Source organism: Thamnophis sirtalis, unplaced genomic scaffold (genome assembly GCF_051295495.1).
Source record: "Thamnophis sirtalis isolate CommonGarterSnake01/CBP01778 unplaced genomic scaffold, rThaSir2_p1.2 scaffold_3, whole genome shotgun sequence".
Lineage (NCBI taxonomy): Eukaryota > Metazoa > Chordata > Lepidosauria > Squamata > Natricidae > Thamnophis > Thamnophis sirtalis.
Genome location: NW_028261383.1, coordinates 43211629 through 43235170, shown reverse-complemented (window position 1 = coordinate 43235170; position 23542 = coordinate 43211629). Strand labels below are relative to the sequence as shown.

At 34.7% G+C, this 23542-nt stretch overlaps 1 protein-coding gene across 3 annotated transcripts in view; it reads right to left on the bottom strand.

The window, feature by feature from the left end:
* The window catches only part of ATXN7 (ataxin 7), a 118797-nt gene that overhangs the window by 40803 nt on the left and 54452 nt on the right, over positions 1-23542 (bottom strand). For 2 of the 3 annotated variants that reach the window (XM_087708814.1, XM_087708816.1), the window contains 2 exons: positions 13293-13322; positions 2071-2175 (listed from right to left, as the gene is read on the bottom strand). In XM_087708814.1, coding sequence (XP_087564940.1) covers positions 2071-2175; positions 13293-13322 — 135 coding nt within the window. The remainder of the gene's footprint in view (positions 1-2070; positions 2176-13292; positions 13323-23542) is intronic. The other variant, XM_087708815.1, reaches the window with a different exon arrangement.

Below are 23542 nucleotides of genomic sequence, written 5' to 3'. Positions count from 1 at the left end.
GCTCTTTCTCCTTGTTTCCATAAATTAGCATTTAGCAGTGGCTGATAAAATGCTGTGGTTATTGGTGTTCGTTTTACTGTATAATCTGTCATTAACAGTATTGCTGAAGCACTGTTTGTGCTGGTGCATTTTGTTTTCGTCTTGCTTTTAACACTGGTTTGTATGAATCAAATTTTACTTGAATATGTTAAGAGTCTCTCAGTAGCTTCATCTAGAACAGAGGTGGGGAACAATGGCCCCTTTATGATTTGTGGACTTCAACTCCCAGAGTTCCTGATCCAGCCATGCTGGCTCAGGAATTCTGGGCGCTGAAGTCCACAGGTCATAAAAAGGCCATAGTTCCCCACTCCTGATCTAGAAATTGAAAGAATGTCATAGATGCTCCTAAAGAATGGCCTCCAAAGTGGGTATGGCTAGTCACCAATAAATCATAACGTTTGCAAAAGAAGTGCAATAAAATTTATTCTGCTACAGGGAATAATTCTTACAACAGGAGAACCGTGTGTGTGTCAATCCTTGACGAAAGAAAATGAATGAGATAAATAGCCAGAAAGGCATATACCCACATTAAACCCCATTATATGCTAAATCAATATCTTGGGGCATTAGGTTGATATGGTATAAAAAGTAGGAAGAAAAATGAGGAAACAATGGAGAGGAGGAAAAAGAGGAGGGTCAAATGAAGAAATTGGAATTTTAAATGTGAAGTCTAGAAAAAGAAAAGATGGCGGAAAAAAGAAAAGAAGGAGAGCTGAAAGTCATTAACTGAGAGCCGAGGTGGCGCAGTGGTTAGGGTGCAGTACTGCAGGCCACTTCAGCTGACTGTGATCTGCAGTTCAGCGGTTCAAATCTCACCGGCTCAAGGACGACTCAGCCTTCCATCCTTCCGAGGAGGGTGAAATGAGGACCCAGACTGTGGAGGCAAGTTGCTGACTCAATTTGCTAAAAAATTTGTAAACCGCTTAGAGAGGGTTGAAAGCCCTATGAAGCGTTATATAAGTCTAATAAATAAATAAATAAATAACAGGGAAGATCTTCACAGCTTTGACTTCTGATAAATAGCTTTCTGATTTAACCTCTTCAAGTGCAGTGATTCTATAAAGGAGCACACAATGCTCAAAACATGAAATGCCACAACATTAGGAACTCCCATTCTAATAAATAAATAAAAGAAATTGTAAGTAGAAGTCAATTTCTTCCTGTATTCCCATTTTTCCAATGAGAACTTTTCACAATCTGATTACAAAATCTAAGCAGCAGTAAAGAACTTTGACACAGATTTTGATATTTTTGTTTAGAACTTTTATATACTATATTTTAAGGAAAATTCAATTGTTGTTTTCTTTCTGTATTTTTGAGAAACATTTCTATGTTAATGCAGCCTACAGCTTTAGAATTTCTCCAGCCAAAATGCTAACTGAGTCTGATTCTGCTCAGCCTTTTCAGATCAACCAGAACAGATTAAGTGCTGCCACCTAGTTGAGCCTCACTAGATCATTTTTAAACAACAGAACCACAAATCAAAAGATAAAGTTGAAAGGACAACTGAGTACTCCTCTTACCCAGATATGATTACTTTTGATAACTGATTGCATATTAAATCCTATGTATAATATTTTCTTGCAGACAAGGATGTTCTCTCTAGAATCCCCATAAAACAAAGTTTGAACATATAGTGGAAAAGGCATTCAAATGTACATTTTTACCGAAGTATTATTTGCACAACTGGTTTAAATTACCAAAGCCAGACTCCATCCTGATAGCACATAATAGTAGTTATAAGGCCAAAATCCAAGCCTGATTTATAATAAAAATGTAAAGAATAACATTCCTAGTTTTAATGTGCAAAGGCTAAATAATACAGTGCTATAGTTATTGTGCTAACATTTCTCTAAACATTAAAAATGTCCAGTTATTTGTTATAATTTAATACTAATGAATAATTCATATTTTTACATATTTACATAATGCAAATGCACCATCAGCTTTTAAGATAATAAACAAAGATAATTAAAAGCTGAGAAGCTTAATCTTCAAACCCTGACAATTAAAAAACGGTCCAGTACTTACCATAATGTGATTGAAATGCCTGTGGTTTTACGACCTGATTACAGTGGTTACACATCACCAAATAGAAATCATCATGAGCTGGGCAAAGACCAAATATTGGCATATCTAAAATAAAAAGGACAATATATATATATATTTATATCTACATCTCATTGCTAATCAGAATCAGTGTTAAATTTATATAAAAGTAATATTTGATGTTACCATAATTGAAACCCTGATATTGTATTTCAAATACACAAGGGGGCAAAAGGCCAAAGGGAGAAAATGGGCATGCAGTTATTCAACTATTTATATTTATAAAAGCATTTCAAAAGTCACCTTGCTCCTCGGAAAAGCTCCCTGTGATTTCCAATTCAAAACACAGTAATTTAACAACATAAGATACTGTATACAGGAGAGTTAAGAATAGGGAAAAATATTTAAAAACCAAGACCGGAGATAAAATGTTCAAAATATTTTGAAAATTATTTAGCAGACCCATACAGGCAAAACATGTTAAACAATTTCCTAGAACTAAATATGAATACGCCAAATTAACATATTTACTCCAACATAATTTCCGCCCCACACAGCTATAGCTAGAAAATTTCTATCCCAGGTCTCTTTACTCTCTTTTTTTGAATGGTGAGAAAAATAAAAGGATCTCCAAAGAAGATCATCAGCCAAATGAGGTGCATATAATATAAGACTTTCTCATATTTTACCAAATGTATTATGCTTTCTTCTTTACCATAAATAAGATATTTGTCATTACTTTGCTATAATTGACATACAACTGAAAAAGGAACAAATTTATAGTATGTTAAACAAAACACTATTAAGCCTGGGCAGAGTAATTAATAATTAGTACAAAAATAACTTACTGAAGCTATACCAAAAGTTGCCCAGTTTGTTTGTGATCCAGCTTGCACAAACGTAGGAAGTTAATTAGAATATTTATTAAAATTATATGCCAGCCGTTTCACTATCTATTTATGAATCTATAAAACACCTGTATGTAACAATGGATACTCCGGGCTTTGTTTCCTAGCACAATCAGAAGAATTAAGTTTTAGTTTGACTGATCGGCATATTATAACTAAACCATCTAATGGTCCCGGAGGTATAAATCTTATTAGAGAAAGTGAGAGAAAACGAACAGGAAAATAAATGTAAAAAACCCCAAAACCCTCCATACTTCACTAACTTCCTATTTAGCATTTTCATTATTAATAAACATTAAACACCATTTAGTGTTTTAAATTAGATTTTCTTTAAAATTTTTATAAACTACTTGTAACATGTTACGTAAAATCCTCGGGATAGAGATTCCAAGCTACATTTTAGAAAAGAGTTCCTAATCTTTGGTCATGAACACCACCACCCCTTTAAGAGTTTAGCAAAACCCATGGACCCCCTTCTCAGAAAAATGTAATTATACTTATAAAATACATGCTAAATATATTTAATATGTGATATTACAAATAAATGGAACCAATTGTGCTCAAATTACGAATATGTAATATAGTAATAAATATGTTTCTTTATTAATCCAATAATTCATTAACAAGGTATGGTACATTTCAATTAGATGTCTGTGAATGCAACCAACTGCTGACAGTCCCCCTTCCCGAAGTTATAGACCCCGGCTTAAGATCCCCTGCCTTCAAAGCTTACAACTAAAACAAATTAAAAGTGGCTAACAAGTTGTTGTAGCTTCTGTCTCAGTATTTGGATGGGGGCCTAAATTGGAAGCCACAACGGGAGCCTTAGGGTGGGAAGTCCATTAAAACAAATCTTGGAAGAATGCAATGGTCTGACGCTATTTTTGTAACTCTGCCAAGAAAAATACCCAGATGCAGTCAGCAGCAGACTAGTTCAATCTGAGAATATCTTTATATATGTTGTGGTTCAGAAAACAATCAAATATTTGGAACATTGTTTTATATTACTTTATAGAAAGCAGTTATACAGGAATATACCGTATTTTTTGGAGTATAAGACGCATCGGAATATAAGACGTACCAAGATTTTGAAGAGGTAAATTTTTTTAAAAAGTTTTTGCCCTCCTCAGCTCCAAGGAGCACTCTGCAGGTATCCCAAACCCTCTGCACGCCCCGTTTTTTTGTGAAAAATGGGGCATACAGAAAGTTTGGGAGGCCTGCAAAATGCTTCTGGGGGCAACCAGGCTTGTTCACAGCCCTCTTCGCAACCCCGCTTCCTTAGTCTTGGGGCAAAAGCAGGTGCCAGGCTCCAGGGAGACTCCCGACCCGGCGTTCCTGCATTCCAAAGCTTCCTTTCCATCCCACGCTTCTTCCACTAGCCAAGATCCTGATGATGCCAACAGCTTTTTCCGGAGACAAAGTGGAGATCTAGCATCTTGAGAAAAGCTTTCATGCAGAGGAGATTTGTCCTCTTCCCTTGCTCCACCCCCTCATCTGCCCGGCTCTATCATGCAGCAAAGAGATACTGTAGCGGGGCGCAATAGCAGCAGTAGCATAAGCACTGCATGACAGATCCGGGGGGCATTGGGGTGGGGGGTTCAGCAAGGGAAGAGCATGGGATGGAAAGGAAACTTCGGAATGCAGGAGCACTGGGTCAGGAGCCTCCCTGGAGCCTGGCACCTGCCGCATTCTGAAGTTTCCTTTCCATCCTGCACTTCTTTCACTAGCCATGATCAATAGCTTTTTCCAGAGAGAAAGTGGAGATCTAGCATCCTGAGAAAAGCCTTCGTGCAGAGGAGATTGGTCCTCTTCCATCCACCTCCCCCCAAATCTGCCCGGATCTGTCATGCAGCAAAGAGATATTGTAGCAGGGTGCAATAGCAGCAGTAGCAATAAGCACTGCATGAAAGAGAATGCAATAATAATGTTTTCAGGTGGCAGCATGGTGATCTCGGCTGCCTGAAACTGTCAGAGAAGGGACAGGTGAAGTAGGCGCTGTGTGAGAGACGTAAGGCAAGGTGGCTCACTGCTTGGTCTCCCCCTTCTCCAGACAACCCAGTCAGAGGGTGGTCAGCTTCTGCTCCTGACCCAGGAGATGGATCTGGCCAGAAGGAATACAAGTCCCATTTTTGCAATCGCAGAGGAAAAAGAGAATTTCAGGCGCCGAGCGGTTCCAGGCTGTAGCAAACAAGCAAGCAAGCAGATTATGAGAATAAGAGACAGTCTGAGGGAAGTCCTGCCTTAGCACTTGGCCACCACAACACAAGTGATGTCAAACTGGCCACACCCACCACACCCACCCCAAGATCAAACACCACCCTGATGTGGCCCTCAATGAAATCGAGTTTGACATCCCTGCTGTAGACAATCACATTTTGAGTTCAGATAAAATAGGAAAGCCTGTCTTCCTGGTATGTGAACAAATGCCTACTTCTGAGTTTCAGTTTCTCTCTCTCTCTCTCTCCCCCCCCCTCACTCACACACACACACACACACACACACACACACACACACACAAACACAAGTCCTTTGCCCAAAAGTGTTGAGGATTATATGAACATTAATTCATAAACAAGCCAGTATCTGAAAATAATATTTAGTGCTGATTTGTTCTAAAGCTAAACAAATCATAATTTAGAATTTACAGTTTTCTAAATTTCAGTTTACTTAAATTCTATTTATGAATTTGGAAGTGAATACTTTGAATCTCTTTATCGGTGCATTAAAGGAGATATGAGATGGACGTTCCTCAGAGGGCTCATTTATGTAGTTGCAATCTGTAGTTGTATTTGTTAAATTTGTCATTCATATTGATATCCATACCTATTCAAAATTTTCATGCTTCCGATATAACTGCACTGGCATTATCATCCTGATCAATTTTTGTATTATGTACTGAACACACTACATTAATTACTGTTCACAATTAAAAGCTAAATAATTTCAATTCTTTACTCAACAAAGCAGCCTACATAATATTCATAGTTTTGTAACTAATTTAGCACTGGTATAGCATAGATTCTAACATAACTGTGGTTAAGGCAAAAAACAAACAGAACACAGAAGTGTGTTGGAGAGATGTACTTTTCATATCTATTTAGCGGGTATTTTCTTACTCAGCTGTAATTATAACAATAATGAATACAGTACACTCTATTAACTTTAGTTCAGATTACAACTATGGTGGGAATGTATGAAATTCTTCATGCTGGAAACAAAGCACTTCAAGTATGAAACATTTCCCACACGACTAGGGATTATCTATCATTTATATTTGTTTCACAAACATGATACAGTGAACTAAACTCTTGGTTATTTTAAGAAATCTAGGGCTGCTGGTAAAATATTTTGGAAGCAATTTGTTTAGTTAGTAAGGGAAATAAATACTGCATGTCTTTGTATTTCTTTAGAATTCCAACTTTAATCCTTCTATGATTGACAATTTACTGAAGGAAATTCTTCAATATGTATTTATTTTAATATGTCAACATAGATATTTATACTAACACTTTTTGTTCTGGGGATCAATTTTTATTTTGATAACATACGTAATCAAAGGAATTTGAATGAATCAAAAGGACATTTCTATCCGTGACTTCTACATCTGTTGTGGAAGTCTCAGAAGAGATTATGGAGTTTGCTGTGAGAAATAATATTTTACAGTAGTAAAAAAAGTCTGCTAAACTTAAATTTACTGAGAATGCATAATCCTTACCCTGGAATCTGCAACTAGTACAAAATGCCCACATTAACTAGGACAACCCAAAGTTGTCATATAAGATCATGATTGTTTGTTGTATGTTTCCTGGTACAATTCAAGATTCTGATGATTCTTCATGGCTTGCAGCTTGATGATCATCATGACGGCTTACTCCAAAACATAAAAAAAAGACTAAGACAAGAACCAATCGATGGAAGGTCCAAACTTGAATTAAGGAAGAATATCCTGACTATCAGAGCTATTAAGCAATGGAACAGCTTGCCTCCTCAAGTTATGGATGTTCTATCACTGTATACTGAGTGGCCGTTTGTCCAGAATGGTATAAGAATTCCTTCACTGGGAATGGGGTAGGACTAGAAGACCTCCAGGGTATCTCCCAATCCTAAGATTTTGTCAAAAGTGTTTACATTATTTCCTAGTCTATAATTCAGGGTAATTGATTAATAGATTTTATGAATGCGCACACAATCCAAAATCTGTAATAATATTCAACACATTCTTGTTTTTTTCTGACAAAGCAGAGCAACTGAGAAATCCCTGAAGTTTTGTTTGGCTCTCTGGACATACGCTAACACAGTCTGCAGGATCACTTATTTGAAGACAAGGATCACAGTTCAATATAGAATTAGATGCAATTAAAATTAGGCATTCCTAGCACCCTGGTAGCAAGACTGATAATTAGGATTGGACTAAAGGAATAACTTCCCAATGTACAGAAAGTAAGTGATCTTGATATTTGTTGGCAGTCACATGCATTCATAAGTGAAAAACTTTTTTTAAAAAAACCCTTGGTTTTCACCTCACAGCTGCTTTTATCAGTTTAGTTCTCCCCACCTCATAGATATTGCCCATTTCAACTGAATTGCAAAGAACAGCCACGCCATTCTTTCTTTGTACTGATAAGGGTATAATCTGCATCCTGCTAATTTTTCTTGGAATGTTCTATATAGGCAATCGGCAATTGGAAGGAACAGCAAGAAACATGTGCGATTCTAAGAATTTCAGCTGGTCACTGTAAGAAAATTGGACCATTAGAAACAACTGACTTAATTTGTCTGTTTTGTTCTTCCTTTCCCCCCTCCCCTTTTATTTCTGTAGGTTTTTTTTTTCTTGGATTATAAATCTGAGTGTGAAAACAGAAAGCCTTTTGGCCAGAGAGTTCAATATAAATAATTAAAATAAATTCCCAGACATTAATTCTTTTATTAAATCAGGATTCTGTGCTTTTGTGTAAAACTAAGGATGCCTTCTTTCTTTCTTTTTGCTTGTATCCTTACGATTTATATTAATATTGATTGTTTCTTGATTGCTTATTTGTACCCTATGACTATCATTAAGTGTTGTACTTTATGATTCAACGAATATATATTGTCTTTTTATGTACACTGAGAACATATGCACCAAAGACAAATTCCTTGTGTGTCCAATCAAACTTGGCCAATAAAGAATTATATTCTATTCTGTAACATCAACCACTCTCCTATACAGGTAGACATCGATTTATGATCACAATTGGGACTGGAGATTCCTTCACTAAGCAATGCCCAATTCAATTACTTTTTGTGCCCAGCCCTTACGTGATTCACCACAGTTAAATAAATAATAACACGGCTGTTAAGTGAGTCTGGCTTTCCCCATTGACTTTGATTGTTAGAAGCCATCTGGGCAAGTCACAAATGTTGATGTTACCCTCATCATAGTCTTTAGGTGCTTATCAAAGCACATTGGGCAGCAAGTATTTTCCAGCAGTTTTGATCATTCACTGCATCTTCGGCATCATCCCAAGGGATATTAATAATCTAATGTGACCCTGGGATGCTGCAACTGTTTTAAATACTGTATATGCCAGTTACCAAAGTGCCCAAAATAAAATAGCATGACCCTAGGAATGCTGCAATGGTGATAAGCACCAGGAAACTTTGGTTACTAATTTAATGGTCATAATGAATGAGGACTACACGTAGCTCAAACTGTGAAAACAAAATTGGAGAAAATAGGAGTGCAAAACTACATGTTTTATCAGTTGACCACATGGCCAGCCAGCCCCAGCTTATTGCTACCAAGTCAAAGAGTAAGTTTTGGGTGTGCCTCGGTGCTGCAATACAATGGTGAAACTACCAGCTGAGCTTTACTACTCTGAATGAAAATATGAGACTTGTTTTGCTACCATTCAAAAGTGACTCCATTATCCAGTTTGTTCTGCTTCAGACAAATTGCATAATTATACAATTTATGAAGAGTACAACACTATCCATTATCTCAAAAAGAAACCCCATATCTTATTTTACAATTCCTTATCACATCAAACTCTTAAGATTCTTGTCTCTGAATCTTACATGTAAGATTGGAGCCTGTTAATACGATTTACAAAAGGCTCTTCGGCGAAAACCCGCTACTTTAATTATGCAGTAAATGTGGCTCTTATTATCCTCGCTCTTTATCTCTGATTTCATGTATCTGCAATTTGGAGAATAAATCTTTTTATATGTATAAAGGTTTTTGCCACAGCCACAGATTTGATGTTTTTATTTTCACAAATAAAGAAAATGATGGATGACTTTCTATGAATGCATTAAAGAACATCTTTTAAGGCTGGGATTAGCACATATTTGATCTCCCTTCTTGTTTGGTCATTGCAGTTCTTACTGGGTTAGCCTTGTTGAAAGGCTCCATATGGCTTCCTTGTGATAGTTTGCCTTTTTCAAAGTACCTTGTTCAGCTCATGACAGATAAAATCATATATGACTTAGACTAGCTTCTTGGTTCTACTGCAGATGTCTCTGGATCATGCCACTACATGCTTTACCTGCCTCATGGAAGTGTTGTATGCAGCAGAGAAATTATAAGACTCTTGACTGGATTGACCCAGCAAGATCTATCATGGCCAAGTGAGAAGGAGATGAAAGGGGAGAAAACGGGAATAGTCCTCATAGTAGGCAGAAGACAAACATAAGCACCACATCCAACAAATTAATTCGCATATATTCACAAACTCATTAGTTGGTTAAGTTCAACACTAAAAGGGAACTACTGTGAATAATGATAGCCATGTGTAGCTTGGTTTTATATAAACATCTGTTTTTTTACAACAGATTTGATGGTGTTTTGAAAAATAAACTGAAACTGCTGAGGTGAAAACTGGAATTGATGCTTCAAAAAATTTCCTTAGATTTGTTTATATATTTCCAGAACTCCAACAAACAATTTCTAAAATTTGCTCAATTGATTAAAAGAGCTTACAAGAAGCTTTCCAACAGCCAATATATCCACATGTAGAATTGCTTTAAATATTTATAGCGTACGGATAGCAAATTTCATGAACTGTTGGCAGAGCAAAGCATATGTATATTACACACCAGAATTATTCATCATTTTTTGAACATTTAAGGCAAAGAATTTTACAAGAGTATACATATGTAAAAATAAAACACATACTAATTCAAAGTGCTATAAAACTGTTTGAATAATAGTAATCTATATACTACTGAAACTGTGATTCCTGTAATCTTGAACTGGGTGAAATGGCACACCACAGGGCAAAATGTTTTCAACCAAGGTACCTCAGATAACTTACAGAATAAGTTCAAAATCTGGGACCCATAACTCCTGTGAACTGAAATTTGGAAAACTATAAACACATTGTGACATGAATATTATCATAAGACTATTTATGACACCATATAGAATGTCATAGAACGTTTTCTGTGCTGATGTTTGACAGTGTTACTCAGTTCAGCATGAACTTATTTTCAAGAAAGATACATTGCTGAACCAGGGATGAAATTCAGCAGGTTCTGACAGGTCCTGGAGAACCAGTAGCGGAAATTTTGAGTAGTTCGGAGAACTGGTAAATATCACCTCTGATTTGCCCCACCCCTGTCTATTCTCTGCCTCCTGAGTCCCAGCTGATCAGGAGGAAATGGGGATTTTATAGTATCCTTCCCCTGCCAGGCCCAACAAGCCACGCCCACAGAACCGGTAGTAAAAAAATGTGAATTTCACCACTGCTCTGAATGCATCCTAACTTCTTCAGCGAATTATTAACGATATTAGAAGTTCTATCATTGTTGAAGCATTCAGGAATCTGGTAAGGAAATATGCTCTGAAAGGATGATCCAAGAATCATGGGTTGTCTACTCAGTATTAAAAATCAAAACTATTTGGAATTGTAGCTACTAACAAAGATCTAATTGCTTTAAACTAGAAAAATAAATATTGATAACTGAAGCAGATACAATTGTAAGATAACTCTTAAAATCAGAGGCTTTTTTTTCTTCCAATAACTATCACCATGAAACCCCTATGTATTTATGCTTCAGGTATTTAGAAAAGAAAGTTGGACAAATCTGAATTTCTCAGGATCTTTATTTAAAAATGCAATCTAAAGTAACTGCTATTGAATGATCATGGTTTTAAATATTTACAGATAAATCAACGCTTTAAAAAAGTTCACTGCCTACTTTATATTTTTCCCTATTTGTGGAAATAGGAAATTTTTGTTCTTGCAAATATTATTACAATGAAATCTTAATTCACTAGATCCTGAAGCAACAGATTAGACATGGAACAGATCAATTTTCCATAGCAATTAACATCATTTCTGTAGTATCATTTTATACAAAGAAAATTAACTCACTAAATGACGCAAGTTGCATCATATATGTATAGTAATGACTTCAATATAAGAATATCATTACCTGATTCAAGTAACATAATTAATGATATGATTACACAAATGATATAAATTGACATAAGTGCTTTAATTTGTGATAATCGGGTAGCAAGATCATTATACAAACAAGACAAATCAGTATGAGTACTTTCCAATTTGGTGGATACTTATGATTAACACAAAACTTGTCTTCACTTAGTCTATTAAAAAGAGGTCTTATGCTATTAGGTAGCAACAGAGAATCTGCTTCTTACAAATGTCTTACACCATATATTTCATGAATATTGCTTTTAATATTTCATAGCCAAGGTTCAATGATCACTCAATGAACAACCTGGATGAAGATATATAGAGTATATTTATCAAATATACAAGTGATATGCAGACAAGAGTATTAACAAGAATCGTAACAAAAAAAATTATAACCATCTGGAAAAGGCTAGAACAATGGATTAAAACAGAATAAGATAAAATTAGATAGATTAGATTGATTAATGTGAAATCAATAAAAAATAAATGCACTAATAATTTTTGTAAACAAATCATAGGCATAAATATAAATTGAAGAGACCTTGTTTTGCAACATAAAATAAGAGAATGGTTTAGGATTAATTTTCACTGGCTGAACATGAAGGAAGAATCTCCCTATATCTGAAAGAAAGATTCCATAGATTCATTCAAATGCCATACTGTAATCCTCACTGGGTCTCTTCCATACAAGCCCTAAAATAAGAAACATCAAGTGTTTACTTTGTTACCTTTCTGACATTAGATATAGATGCTCTTATTTTCCCATACCTTTTTAGGAAAGTAGTATGAAAATATTCCAAATCTGTATGTTTTTATAGCTTTTTAAATTAATATCTGTGGTTTATATATTTTATTTTTTAAAAATAAAATTCTGATTATTTTAAATTAGTGTTTTTAATGTTGTAAACCACACTGAAAAAAAAGTTCTAAAAAGAAATAAAAATAATGCAGTTGCATACAAAAAATGAACTAAAGAACTAAGGTACTTAGTGGCACAGTGGTTAGAATGCAGTACTGCAGGCTAATTCTGCTGACTGCCGACTGTCAGAAGTTTGATTCTCACTGGCTCACTGTTGACTCATCCTTCCATCCTTCCGAGGTTGGTAAAATGAGGACCCAGATTCTTGGGGGCAATATGCTGACTCTGTAAACAGCACTTTAGTGCTATTGCTGTTGTATTTTTTTTTAAAAAAATACAAGAAATATCTATTCAACTCTATTTTGACTGGATATGCTACATTTGCAGCAGTACTGACTACCAGAATATTTACAAACAAGAAATAGGGATTGTAGTGCAAAATAAGTAAACAGAGTCCTACTATGACTGACTGATTTGAATGGGTTTAGGATTCAAAACAGGGTTATCACATGGATGGAATTCTGCCCCCGAATAAGTAGTTTCGATTAGATAATCTGGGTTCATAAATATTTACACATGAATTTTGAAAATAATTTTGCCTTTTCTTTCTAAGCTAGCATTCAAGTAAGTAGAGGGAGATTTGAACATAAATGTCTGTATTCCTCCTTATGTGATCAAATATTAAGAAATGGAGTAATAATCTACTTATGAGATTTACTGAACGAGGTTAAGATGATAGATACAGCTGAATTTCCTACATACCTAAGTCTATAATCCTACCCACACATACCGAAAAGCAAGCCATACCGAACTCAACTAAATTTTATTTGTAAATACATGCATACAGTTGCAACAGCAGTAATATAATAAGGAGACAATGAAATTTTAAAAAAAAGCTGCAGCAAGAGATTTTCATAAGAACATTCTTCCTTACTGTTCCAAGTATAATTATGACAATTATTATATAATGGCCTACGAATGTATATTTTATGGATGGAGTTGAAAGATGCTCACCCTGACTCCTCTGGCATGTATACTGAATTCCTTTTTTTGTGATGGAGGAAGGAAGGAGAGAGAAAGAGAGGGAGAGGGAGAGGGAGAGAGAAAAGAAGGTGGTGAATTAAGAATATTTTTTTAATTAAATTTCAGCTAAAGTTAAATGTCTGTTAAGAATATCCTGATTTAAAACAATAAAAAATTCTTATGACATAAGCTTTCATGGATTACAGTCCATTTTATCATTCATGAGGGACAGGAAGAACTGTTAAGTGAGAAGTCAGACAGAAGTAAAATGGTAAAAAAACCAGATCAATTAAATTATGTTTATTTGATTATAAAAATGAGTTGAAATGGATATTTACTTTCCATTTCATGAAGAAAGCTATTGCTCAGTATTTATTTATTCTAGTTCTATAATAATCCACAATGGTTTATTCAACAATTAAAAAAAAACATTTGTGGTACCTAATGCAGCATAAAAGTGATCAATAATTAATCCAAGTAACAACAAAGATCAATTATAATAGAAGTGATGATGAGAAATAAAGCAAAGAACATAACAAATCATTATCGGCAAATAAATCAATATTAGGAATTCAGAATAAAATCAATTAATGATGGTAGGAAATGTTCAATACTAAACTTTTGGAGAAAGTTCTATCTTTGGTTTGCATATGGAAGGAACTTTAGAAGCGATGGAGCAAGCCCTAATAGGAGAGAGGATTCCACAGTGTCAGAGCAGCAGCGAGAAAAGTTACTTCCTAGCTACCCTTTCTCTTCACAAAATGAATTAAGGCAGTCTTTTTTTCAGCACTTTGCATTGCATCCAGAAACCCACTGATAATAAGGGCCTAAAAAAAACCCAAGGTGTAATGTGATCTTAGCAGGTTAACATCAGCCAGTAACACCAGCTGCATTTTTATACTAACCCAGGTGGGTCTTCAAAGACAGAATTTAGAATGTGTTGCAGTATTCCAGCTGAGATGAGGGCATGAGCCACTGTTGTGTGAACTTTGTCTTCCAGGTAGGAATGCAACTGGCACACCAATTAAAGCTGGACAAAAGCCTGTTTGGCCACTGCCTCCACCTGCCTAATCAGCCCTAGTCTCTGCACTCTCAGGGGCAGGGGCACCCCATTGAGAAACAATCTTGATTCCCACGGCGATTCCCAATTAACTCTTTCTTGTTTAGGCAAACTCAGTCCTCTTACTATGGCTTCCAGACACCAGAATCAGACTTCCATAGTTTTTCATCCTGGATCAAATCTTTCAGAAGATTTTCTTGGCGGCTGTTGGTTATTATGCATGATTAATCTACAACAACTAAATTAGAGGCTGAGAACTATTTATAATTAATTAATGAACAAATCCACTGAGAAACCACTGATGACAGCGGAATGGAATACAACATTTAAGCAAGTTTGTTTAGAGTATTTTCGAGATTTCAAAAAATCTGAAAGCACTAAAGCCAAATGATGGAACTATTTTCACCATCACTTAGCTCTCAACCACCTTTAAAAGTACTTCCTGGTACTTTTTTTTTTTTTTTTTTTTTTGGGTGGTGATGGTGTTACTTTTAGATGGAACAACAGGAAAATTTAAAGAGCTTTCTGGAAATCCTGCATCTGATTAATAACCAGCTCCTTTCAAATAAACAAATACATTAAGGGTAACAGAGAAGCCTGAAATAAAATATTTCAACTCAATTACTTTTGTTGTCAATAAAATGCTTTCTATACAGCCCATCATCTACATTAATCAGTTAAACCTAAGCATCAGCTGTTTTTAAACTATACTTAATATTTTAGTGGGTGTTAAGATTTCAAGAATTCTATCTCCCAGAATTTTTTCCTCTTTCTGAGAGATTTGTTTTTATAAATTCCTTTATCATCTATAGCTACAGAGCCTGTTACCCTAGCAGCCCTATTTTAAATTACCTCATACCTAGCACCACATAAAAATTGAGCCCAGTTTTTGAACTTTTCCATATCTGCACAAACATATCTTCTAAATTAAACCACTGTAATCCATTCAGTATCTGCAGCGTCAGTTTGAAGCAGATATCTAATTTTTAATACTGTTAAAAGTGTATTTTTAGTTTATAGACTTAATCTATTTTAGAGGGTTAAATCTTATAACAATCTACACATGCCAAGCACTTTGAACTATATTAGTATTGCACTTAAAGCTTGTAAAAAGGGTGACATTAGCTATACTGCTTAAAATTATAATTTAATTCATGTCTGTATAACCAGTTTGCCTGGCCTTTTCAGACTTTGTTCTATAAAGAAGTATTTCACATACCTCACACTTTCAAGTGTTTGTCTCAACACTATTCACTTCAGGCAGAAGTCCAAGAAAGCGTAACTTATGATCCTTATCATAAACCCTCTATAGCCACCCATATCATCTTATTAAGCTTAAAGTTGCTATTATTACATTACATTGGGTAATAAAATTTATTCCAGATTAAACCAAACTTCTTTTAAGGAATAAAAAACTGACTTGAAAATATCATGCTTGTTTCAGCCACAGAACATGTATTTTTCCTCACAATTCAGAATTTTCTGATTTTTGCTCTGTTAAACCCTTTCTTTAAAATTTGTCTTAGTTTTATTAGATTGATTCTATTTTGTGCCATTTTAATCAGCACTGTTAGCTTTTTATGACTTTGTTTCCAACAAATATGCCAATGTAGTTTATCAATGTGGAAGCATTCAGGTAATCTTCAACCTATGGCAATTGAGCCCCAAATTTATATTGCTAAGTGAGAAATTTGTTGTGTTTGGCCCCATTTTAAGACTTTTCTTGCCACATATGTTAAGTGAATCACCACAGTTGTTAAATGAATAACATAGTTATTAAGTAAATCAGTTTTCCCCCTTGACTTTGCTTCTAGAAGGTTGCAAAAGGTGAACGTATGACCCCAGGACATTGCAAGCGTCATAAATGTGAGTAATCTGTCAAGCATTTGAATGTAAATCATGTGATCATGGGGATGCTGCAACGGTGAAAAATAGAAAAGAATAACAGAGTTGGAAGGGACCTTGGAGGTCTTCTAGTCCAACTCCCTGCCAAGACAGGAAACTCTATACCATTTCAGACAAATAGTTATCCAATCTCTTCTTAAAAACGTTCAGTGTTGGAGAATTCACAACTTCTGGAGGCAAGTTGTTCCACTGATTGATTGTTCTAACTGTCAGGAAATTTCTCCTTAGTTCTAAGTTGCTTCTCTCCTTGATTAGTTTTCACCTTTGCTTCTTGCCCTACCCTCAGGTGCTTTTGTGAATAGCTTGACTCTTTCTTCTTTGTGGCAACCCCTGAGATATTAGAAATGGTTCTAAGTAACTTTTTTCAGTACCATTGTAACTTTGAATGGTCACTAAGTGAACTGTTGTTAAGTTGAGGATTACCATTATTTAACAATAGTGCTTAACAGCATTATCAACTCAGAAAGATGTGACAGAATGAAAAAGGGACAGCAAATCTGGCTTAAAACTGGATAGGTCTTGGGGCTGATGTCGCTATGACACAATGTGCAATCTTGGAGCTCCAGGATTGCTGTCGATGTCTCTGCTGCTGGACAGTCCTTTTGGACCTAAATCGTCCCGTAGAGACGGTGATAGAGAAGGACATGTCCTGCTGATCTCAGGGACATCGCAAAGTCCCTGATTGATCCAGGAGAAGCTCTTTTTTCTGACAACAATGAGAAGCAGCCATTGAAGTTGCAGAAGGTTGGGACAGCCCCTGAACAGAAGAAAAGCAGGAGAGAGAATGTGTCGAAATGGTGAGATAAATTTTACTATTAGAGAACACCCCAAAAAAACATAGAGTAAAATTAAAATTGAAGACAGAAGAGAGTAAGCAGCGAATTAAGCTGAATTAAACTTAGTGTGTTATCTTTTTTTAATTTTGCTTTTTTATGGATGGAACTTTTACAAATGCCTCTTACTTTTTAAATTGGACTGGTTTCTTTTTCCCCCCTCTTCTTCTATTTTTCCTTTTTTTCATATTTGTGGATTATGATTTTCTTTTACAACGCTCAGCTGGATTCTTTGCTTTTAAGCACTATTTTTCTTTCTTAAGTGCAGAATTTAAAGAGAGGGGTAGAGGCAGAAGAAAAAGAAGCAACACTGCCATCTAGAGGCTTGGAAACATTGTCCTTTTGTATTGTCTTTGAACATTTGACTTATATCTAATACTTCAAGGCTCTTGATTTTGTTTATTGAAAGGGATAGTGGGAAGAGTACAGATTGTTTATGCAGGTGCTCTTCTGGAGTACTATCAATAGCTGGACTCAAGTGAAGAGAAAACCTTGACTTGAAAGATTATTGTGAACTTGTTTACAAAGTTAAGTTTGGATGTTTTAGTGGCAGTGTTTATAACCTAGAAGAATGGTGCAACATGAATAAGAAAAAGCATTAATATTGCAAATGATTATGTTTGAAATTCAAAAAGTACAAATAAGTACAAAAACATTGTAAAGAGGATGGAGAACATAGAACAAAAATAGAAAAAATAGAGGGAAGAGTTGAGAATATTTATAAAACGATGATGAAATTTTGAGAATAGAGTTTAAAAAATTGAAGAAAAATATGAGCAAAGTGATAAGAAAATTGTTGATATTGACAGCAAATCGAGCGTGGTTGGAAACGACAGGAATGGAATATTGAAAGGAGAGATTAACGAATTGGAACCCTATCTCAAACCTCAAAACATGGAAGAAGAAAAGGGAGAAAATTTGGCAGAAACAATGAGAGAAATTTTGGCAGAAGCACTGGTGATAACTAAAGGCAAGTGGATGGAAGAAACAGATGGAGGGTTTCAAGTTTTAACAAGATATGCAAGGAACAACAAGGTGCCAAGAGAAGTCCACATAAGACTTATCAAGAAAACAATTAGAATACAAATACAACAAATGGCAAGAGATATAGGACTGGAAGGATACAGGTTGAAGAAATGAAATATTAGAATAAAAATTAAGTTACTTAGTTAAATTTAGAGTATTATGTATAAAATAAAGTAATAAGTTATAGCTAAATAAATGATTACTAATAATGCATATACACACACTAGATTGATAATATGAAATTTTATACAAATTGTAAGTGAGGACAATAGAGAGGATGTTTAAAAGCTTTGTTATAAAAGTTAAATAATTCTATATAGAGTAGAATATAAAGATCTAATACTATTGGATGATTTCAGGATGATTTAAATGACATAATATAAATTTATCTTAAATTTAGAATAGTTTACATAAAAAGGATGTAATAATATAGTCAAATGAATGTTTAATAACCATAACAATTGTATACATATATATTAGAATGATGATATGAGTTTTTATGTAAATTGCAAGTGAAGACTATTGTGAGAAAGCACAAAAGTTTTGTAACCAATCAACACACTGTAAGTAATTGGAGAAGGATTTTTATTTTGTGTGTGTATATGTCTGTATGTTTTGTTTGTTTAAAAATAAAAATTTTATTTAAAAAACTGGATAGCTCTCCTCCTCCTCCACATGCACAACAGGTTGGAGAACCTTTAGAATTGGTACAATGAAGCATACTGTTCTTCTTTCCTCTATGATTTTGAGCCACTCTCTGATTCTTAGGAGGTCTTTCTCTATGCCATCAGTGTTTTCTTTCACTACAGAAAGGGAATAGATCTGTGTATGTCTAAATAAGAATTTTTTCAAGTGTTGCTTAGCCCTCAGGAATTCTTGGGTGCAGAATTCAGATAGGAGACTTTTCTCCAGGTAGAAGTGGAAAATCTACAATTGGATGCTCATAAGGTTTCCAAAAATTATAGAGGAACATTTTCTTTAATGCAAACAGAATATGATCTGGAAAATGAAAGAAGTAACTGGAACATTGGATGGGGAATTTTTTACAGGCCATATTGAGTGCACTGGCCAAAGGTCCCTCAAGATTGCTTACAACAATCACAAATGAGAAGTATTTGTCATCCATAAACTTCCTTTATGAACCCAATAAAAGAAAAGAAAGTTTACTTATAGGAATCTCAGAATTAACATCCCATTTTAAAAGTAAGGGCTCAGATTTAAAAAAGCATAAATAGTGAAGAAAAGAATAATCAGCCCAACTGTAAGCATGGTGTCATTTCTGAAAAGGCATTCCTCAAACTGCTTAATCACTTCACTTCATCTTACGCCTGAAACAATGTATGCAAAGGATCTTATGAATACTTGTGGAGAGATGTGATTTTTTTTTAAGAATAATTTATTATTTTTAATTTTCAAAACAAACATGACACATAAAATCTTCTTTCTTTACATACTGTAGAAAGTGTTTCAGTTGGTTACAAAAGGCTTTCGTGCATCTCTTCCACCGTCATCAAGTATAGTTCATATTAACTCAAGTATTTTAACTCCAATGTTTATATATGTTACCATCATCATACCTCCAGTTTTATTTGACTATTATTGTTTAGACGTCCTTCATCATAAAATATATCAAAATCTAATACATAACCTCATACTGGCATTTCATTTACTCTTTCTAAAATCCTCCATTAACACTGAATCCTTATGTCCTATTCTAGCTAAACATCCATAATATTTAGTAACAAAATTTTCCAATCCTCCTTTTCAAAGCACTGTTTACAATTTACATCCAATTTCCTTATGTTGTACCCATACCTATATATATAAATTATTTATCATTATCCCTTCTTTATTTGACTATATCCTATATAATATTTCCCCCCTAATAGTCAAAACTTGACTCTTATCTAATTTAATTTTTTTATTGACCTTTATGTATAATCCAAAAAGTTTTTTGATCTTCCCTTCATGGGTATCATTCAATATTCATATCCAATTATTGCTTATCATAACACTACATATTGTATACATTATTATCATTATCATTTTTTTATTTAACTATACCTATTGTCACTAAATTTCACTAAGTTTAACTAGTTTTAAATTATACTCTTCCATCTATCAAACTGTATCTTTCCAATGACAAAAACAGTCTCATGTCTTCTGCCATTTGTGGTATTAATCTTCTAAACATCTTCTTGATCAACTTTGTATGGGCTTCTCTTAGCAACTTCTTGCTTGTAAGGTATCTCATATAATTTTGATGCCCTCTTTCTGTTTCTTTATTCTGCTTATCTTTGATTGTCAGCAGTGTTATCAATATTTTTGCTGATAAGGTTTCATAGTCCATAAATTCTTTATTTTTTTTCTTTTTCTTCTATATCTTGCCCTTTGAGATAGATTTCCCCTCCATTTATTTCCTCTTTCCATATTCCATTCTTTGCATTTTCAAAAACAAACCAATTGCCATAAATGTCAGCAAGTTTAATCTCTCCATATTCATTTTCCACTTCAGTTTTTTGGGTGTCAATCCCCTCATTTTGCACAAACATCTTCAATTTTTTCATCATATTTTACTGTTAGCTGCTGCAAGTATTCCAGTTTTTGTTCTATTCTCTCATATGTATTTGATAATTTTAGTAATTCTAAAAATATTGCCTAAAAATATTATCTCTATATTTTCTTGACATTGTGCCATCTTAACAAGCATAGCTGCTCTTGTTTGGAGGGTTATTAATGTTAAAACATGGATTCTCAAAAGCCGTTTTTTCCCTTCTTCTCTGGTTGAAAACACACTTCAAAGGGACATCAGGCTTACCCCTATCGCTCTGTAACGAGCGTCAAAACAAACCGTGAAGGAGAAGATTCTGCTTGAATACACAAAGCTCCAATCAACAAAACTTCCCCGCATTCGAGCAGCGTATCACTGTTAAAATGTTTCTTTTTTATGTCTATTTTGTATTTCAAATTGGAAAAAGAGGTCCAATCTTTAAATGAATTAAAAAAAATACCTGCAGCAATGAGAGAGGAAAACTTTGGTCTTTAAATCACAAAGAGTCACAGAGAAAAAGTAGAAAAAGAAGATTTAATCCATCCATTTTAAAAGGCTTGTAAAGCTTCCATCCATAAAGATAGTATTTAAAAAAGTGAGATAACCACTATCCAAAGCCATTATATAGTTTAATTTTGCCGCTTGATTCTTCTATTCTTCAATTTAAATCAATTTTTAAGTTTTTATAGGCACTCTCTCTTTTAAAACAATCAAGATTCCTCACCAGCTGGAAACACTTTCACTTTCCATTCCTTCCATTTTGGAGCCGCCTTGACCTCATCAGCCTTGGCTGGAATTTTTGTCACCGGCTTGAAGAACTTCTCTTGCTTCTTTCGGGGATTTTGCGATATCCCCAAGATCAGCAAGATGTATTCTTCCTGTTCACTGTCTCTTCGGGACAGTTTAGATCCGTTTGGATGCCCCAGTGGCAAAACTGTTGACTGCGATCTTAGAGCATTGAGATCGCACGTTGTGTCATTGCAACTTCGGCCCCGCCTCTTGAGAGATGTGATTTTTTTTATGTAGCCTGATTCTGTATGTTTTGGGTTTTAAATCAGGATGGCAATCCCTTAAATTGTGTTTGACACAAAAAGGGAGTCAACCTATTCTTCAAAGCACCCGAAGGCAAGACAAGAAGCAATGGATGGTAACTAATCAAAGAGAAAACCAACCTAGAACTAAGAGGAAATTTCCTGACAGTTAGAACAATTAATCAGTGGAATGACTTGTCTCTAGAAGTCGTGGGTGCTCCAACTCTGGAAGTTTTTAAAAAGAGATTGGACAACTATTTGTCTGAAATGCTATAGGATATCCTGCTTGAGAGGGGATCTGACTAGAAAACCTCCAAGGTCTCTTCCAACTCTCTGCTATTTTCTTAAATCCCATTTTTCTGCCAGTTTCTTTCTTCTTCCCCTATCAACATATTTCTCAGACTTGCAATTTCCCTTTTCACAAAAAATAACTGCATGTATACTTATCAATTAGGATACTTTCTGTAGGAAAAAGCAATACTACTCAAAGCTCAGCAATTCCCCTTTCCAAATTATGATTTGGGGTAATTAAACAAAAGGAAATATAGCTAGGAAATATTGTCAGCTTAATCCAGCATCATTCATTATATGTCTTCATATATTTTTATCTTTGCAAGCCGTCTTTACTTTGCTTTAATCATATCTCTTCATATACTGCCTTTTGTGCTTTAAGATACTGAACTCTATCATGACACCTCAACTTAATTTTAAAAATTGTAGCCTTAGTCTTGGGTTCACACAGTAAGCACATGAGAATTAGAATATACCACCATCACTACTATATATGCCTATGGAAATTCCATCACTTTCCACATCCATGACATCACTGGGTTTGGATCTACTTTAAAAGTAAAGTCTCTAATGATCAAAATGTTGCCTTCTCAAACGTCCATTGTACAAACAAACTTTATACAATATATTATACTGTAGTTCAGTATAATTTAAAAACAGTTGGATTAAAGGCACCTGATTAATAGTTTTAGATTGTAGCATAAATAGTACTGAGGAAATGGAATGACTCTAGGTATTAAATAAATGTTTCTTCTGTATTCATACTACCATTAGATTATTTTAGCTAGCAACTCCAACGCTGCAACTATTTCAAAATCGCTATCTGCATTTGTGCCAAGTCAATATACTCCTATCTTGTTCAAGGTGTAGTTTTGTCCTGGCTAATTTCTGATAAGCTAATAATCTAAGCAGGAAGCCACAAAACTGTGTAAATTAGATTCTTTTCTAAAGATTTCAAATGCAAAGCACAGCAGTGAAATATCATACATATTATAGGAAGCCAACCACATTGTCATGAAGGATCTATAACCACATCAATTCTACAAAAGTATGGGTAAATACCATCTTCAAAACCAAGTCCAAAAACCTTTTCACTGACTTGTATAATTACAGTACCTTACAATCTGATAGTTATAAAACAATTTAAACATGTTAAAAGCCAGAAGTTCTTAAACTGTGGATCATGATATACTGGGAAAGATGAGCAAATTTAAAGGAGTGGGGTGGGCACAATCTGGAGACAGGTTGCATCTGCAAAGTAGAATGGAGATCAGAATTTCCTATCTGGAGCAAGCCAACAGCAAACTTATCCAAATAAAGCTCATAGCAAGTTCTGCCAGAATTCTAACTTTGTGTTCACAAGTTGCATGGTTTAAACTTAGAAGCTGGAATCAATTTTTAACTTCCACTCTGCCTTGACAAGCTAGTTGTCTGATTGCAAAAGCAGGTCTCTATGCTGTGAGTGACTATGCAAATATGAGCAATCAATCAATCAATCAATCAAAGAAACAAACAAACAAATACACACACACAGGAGTTTGGGT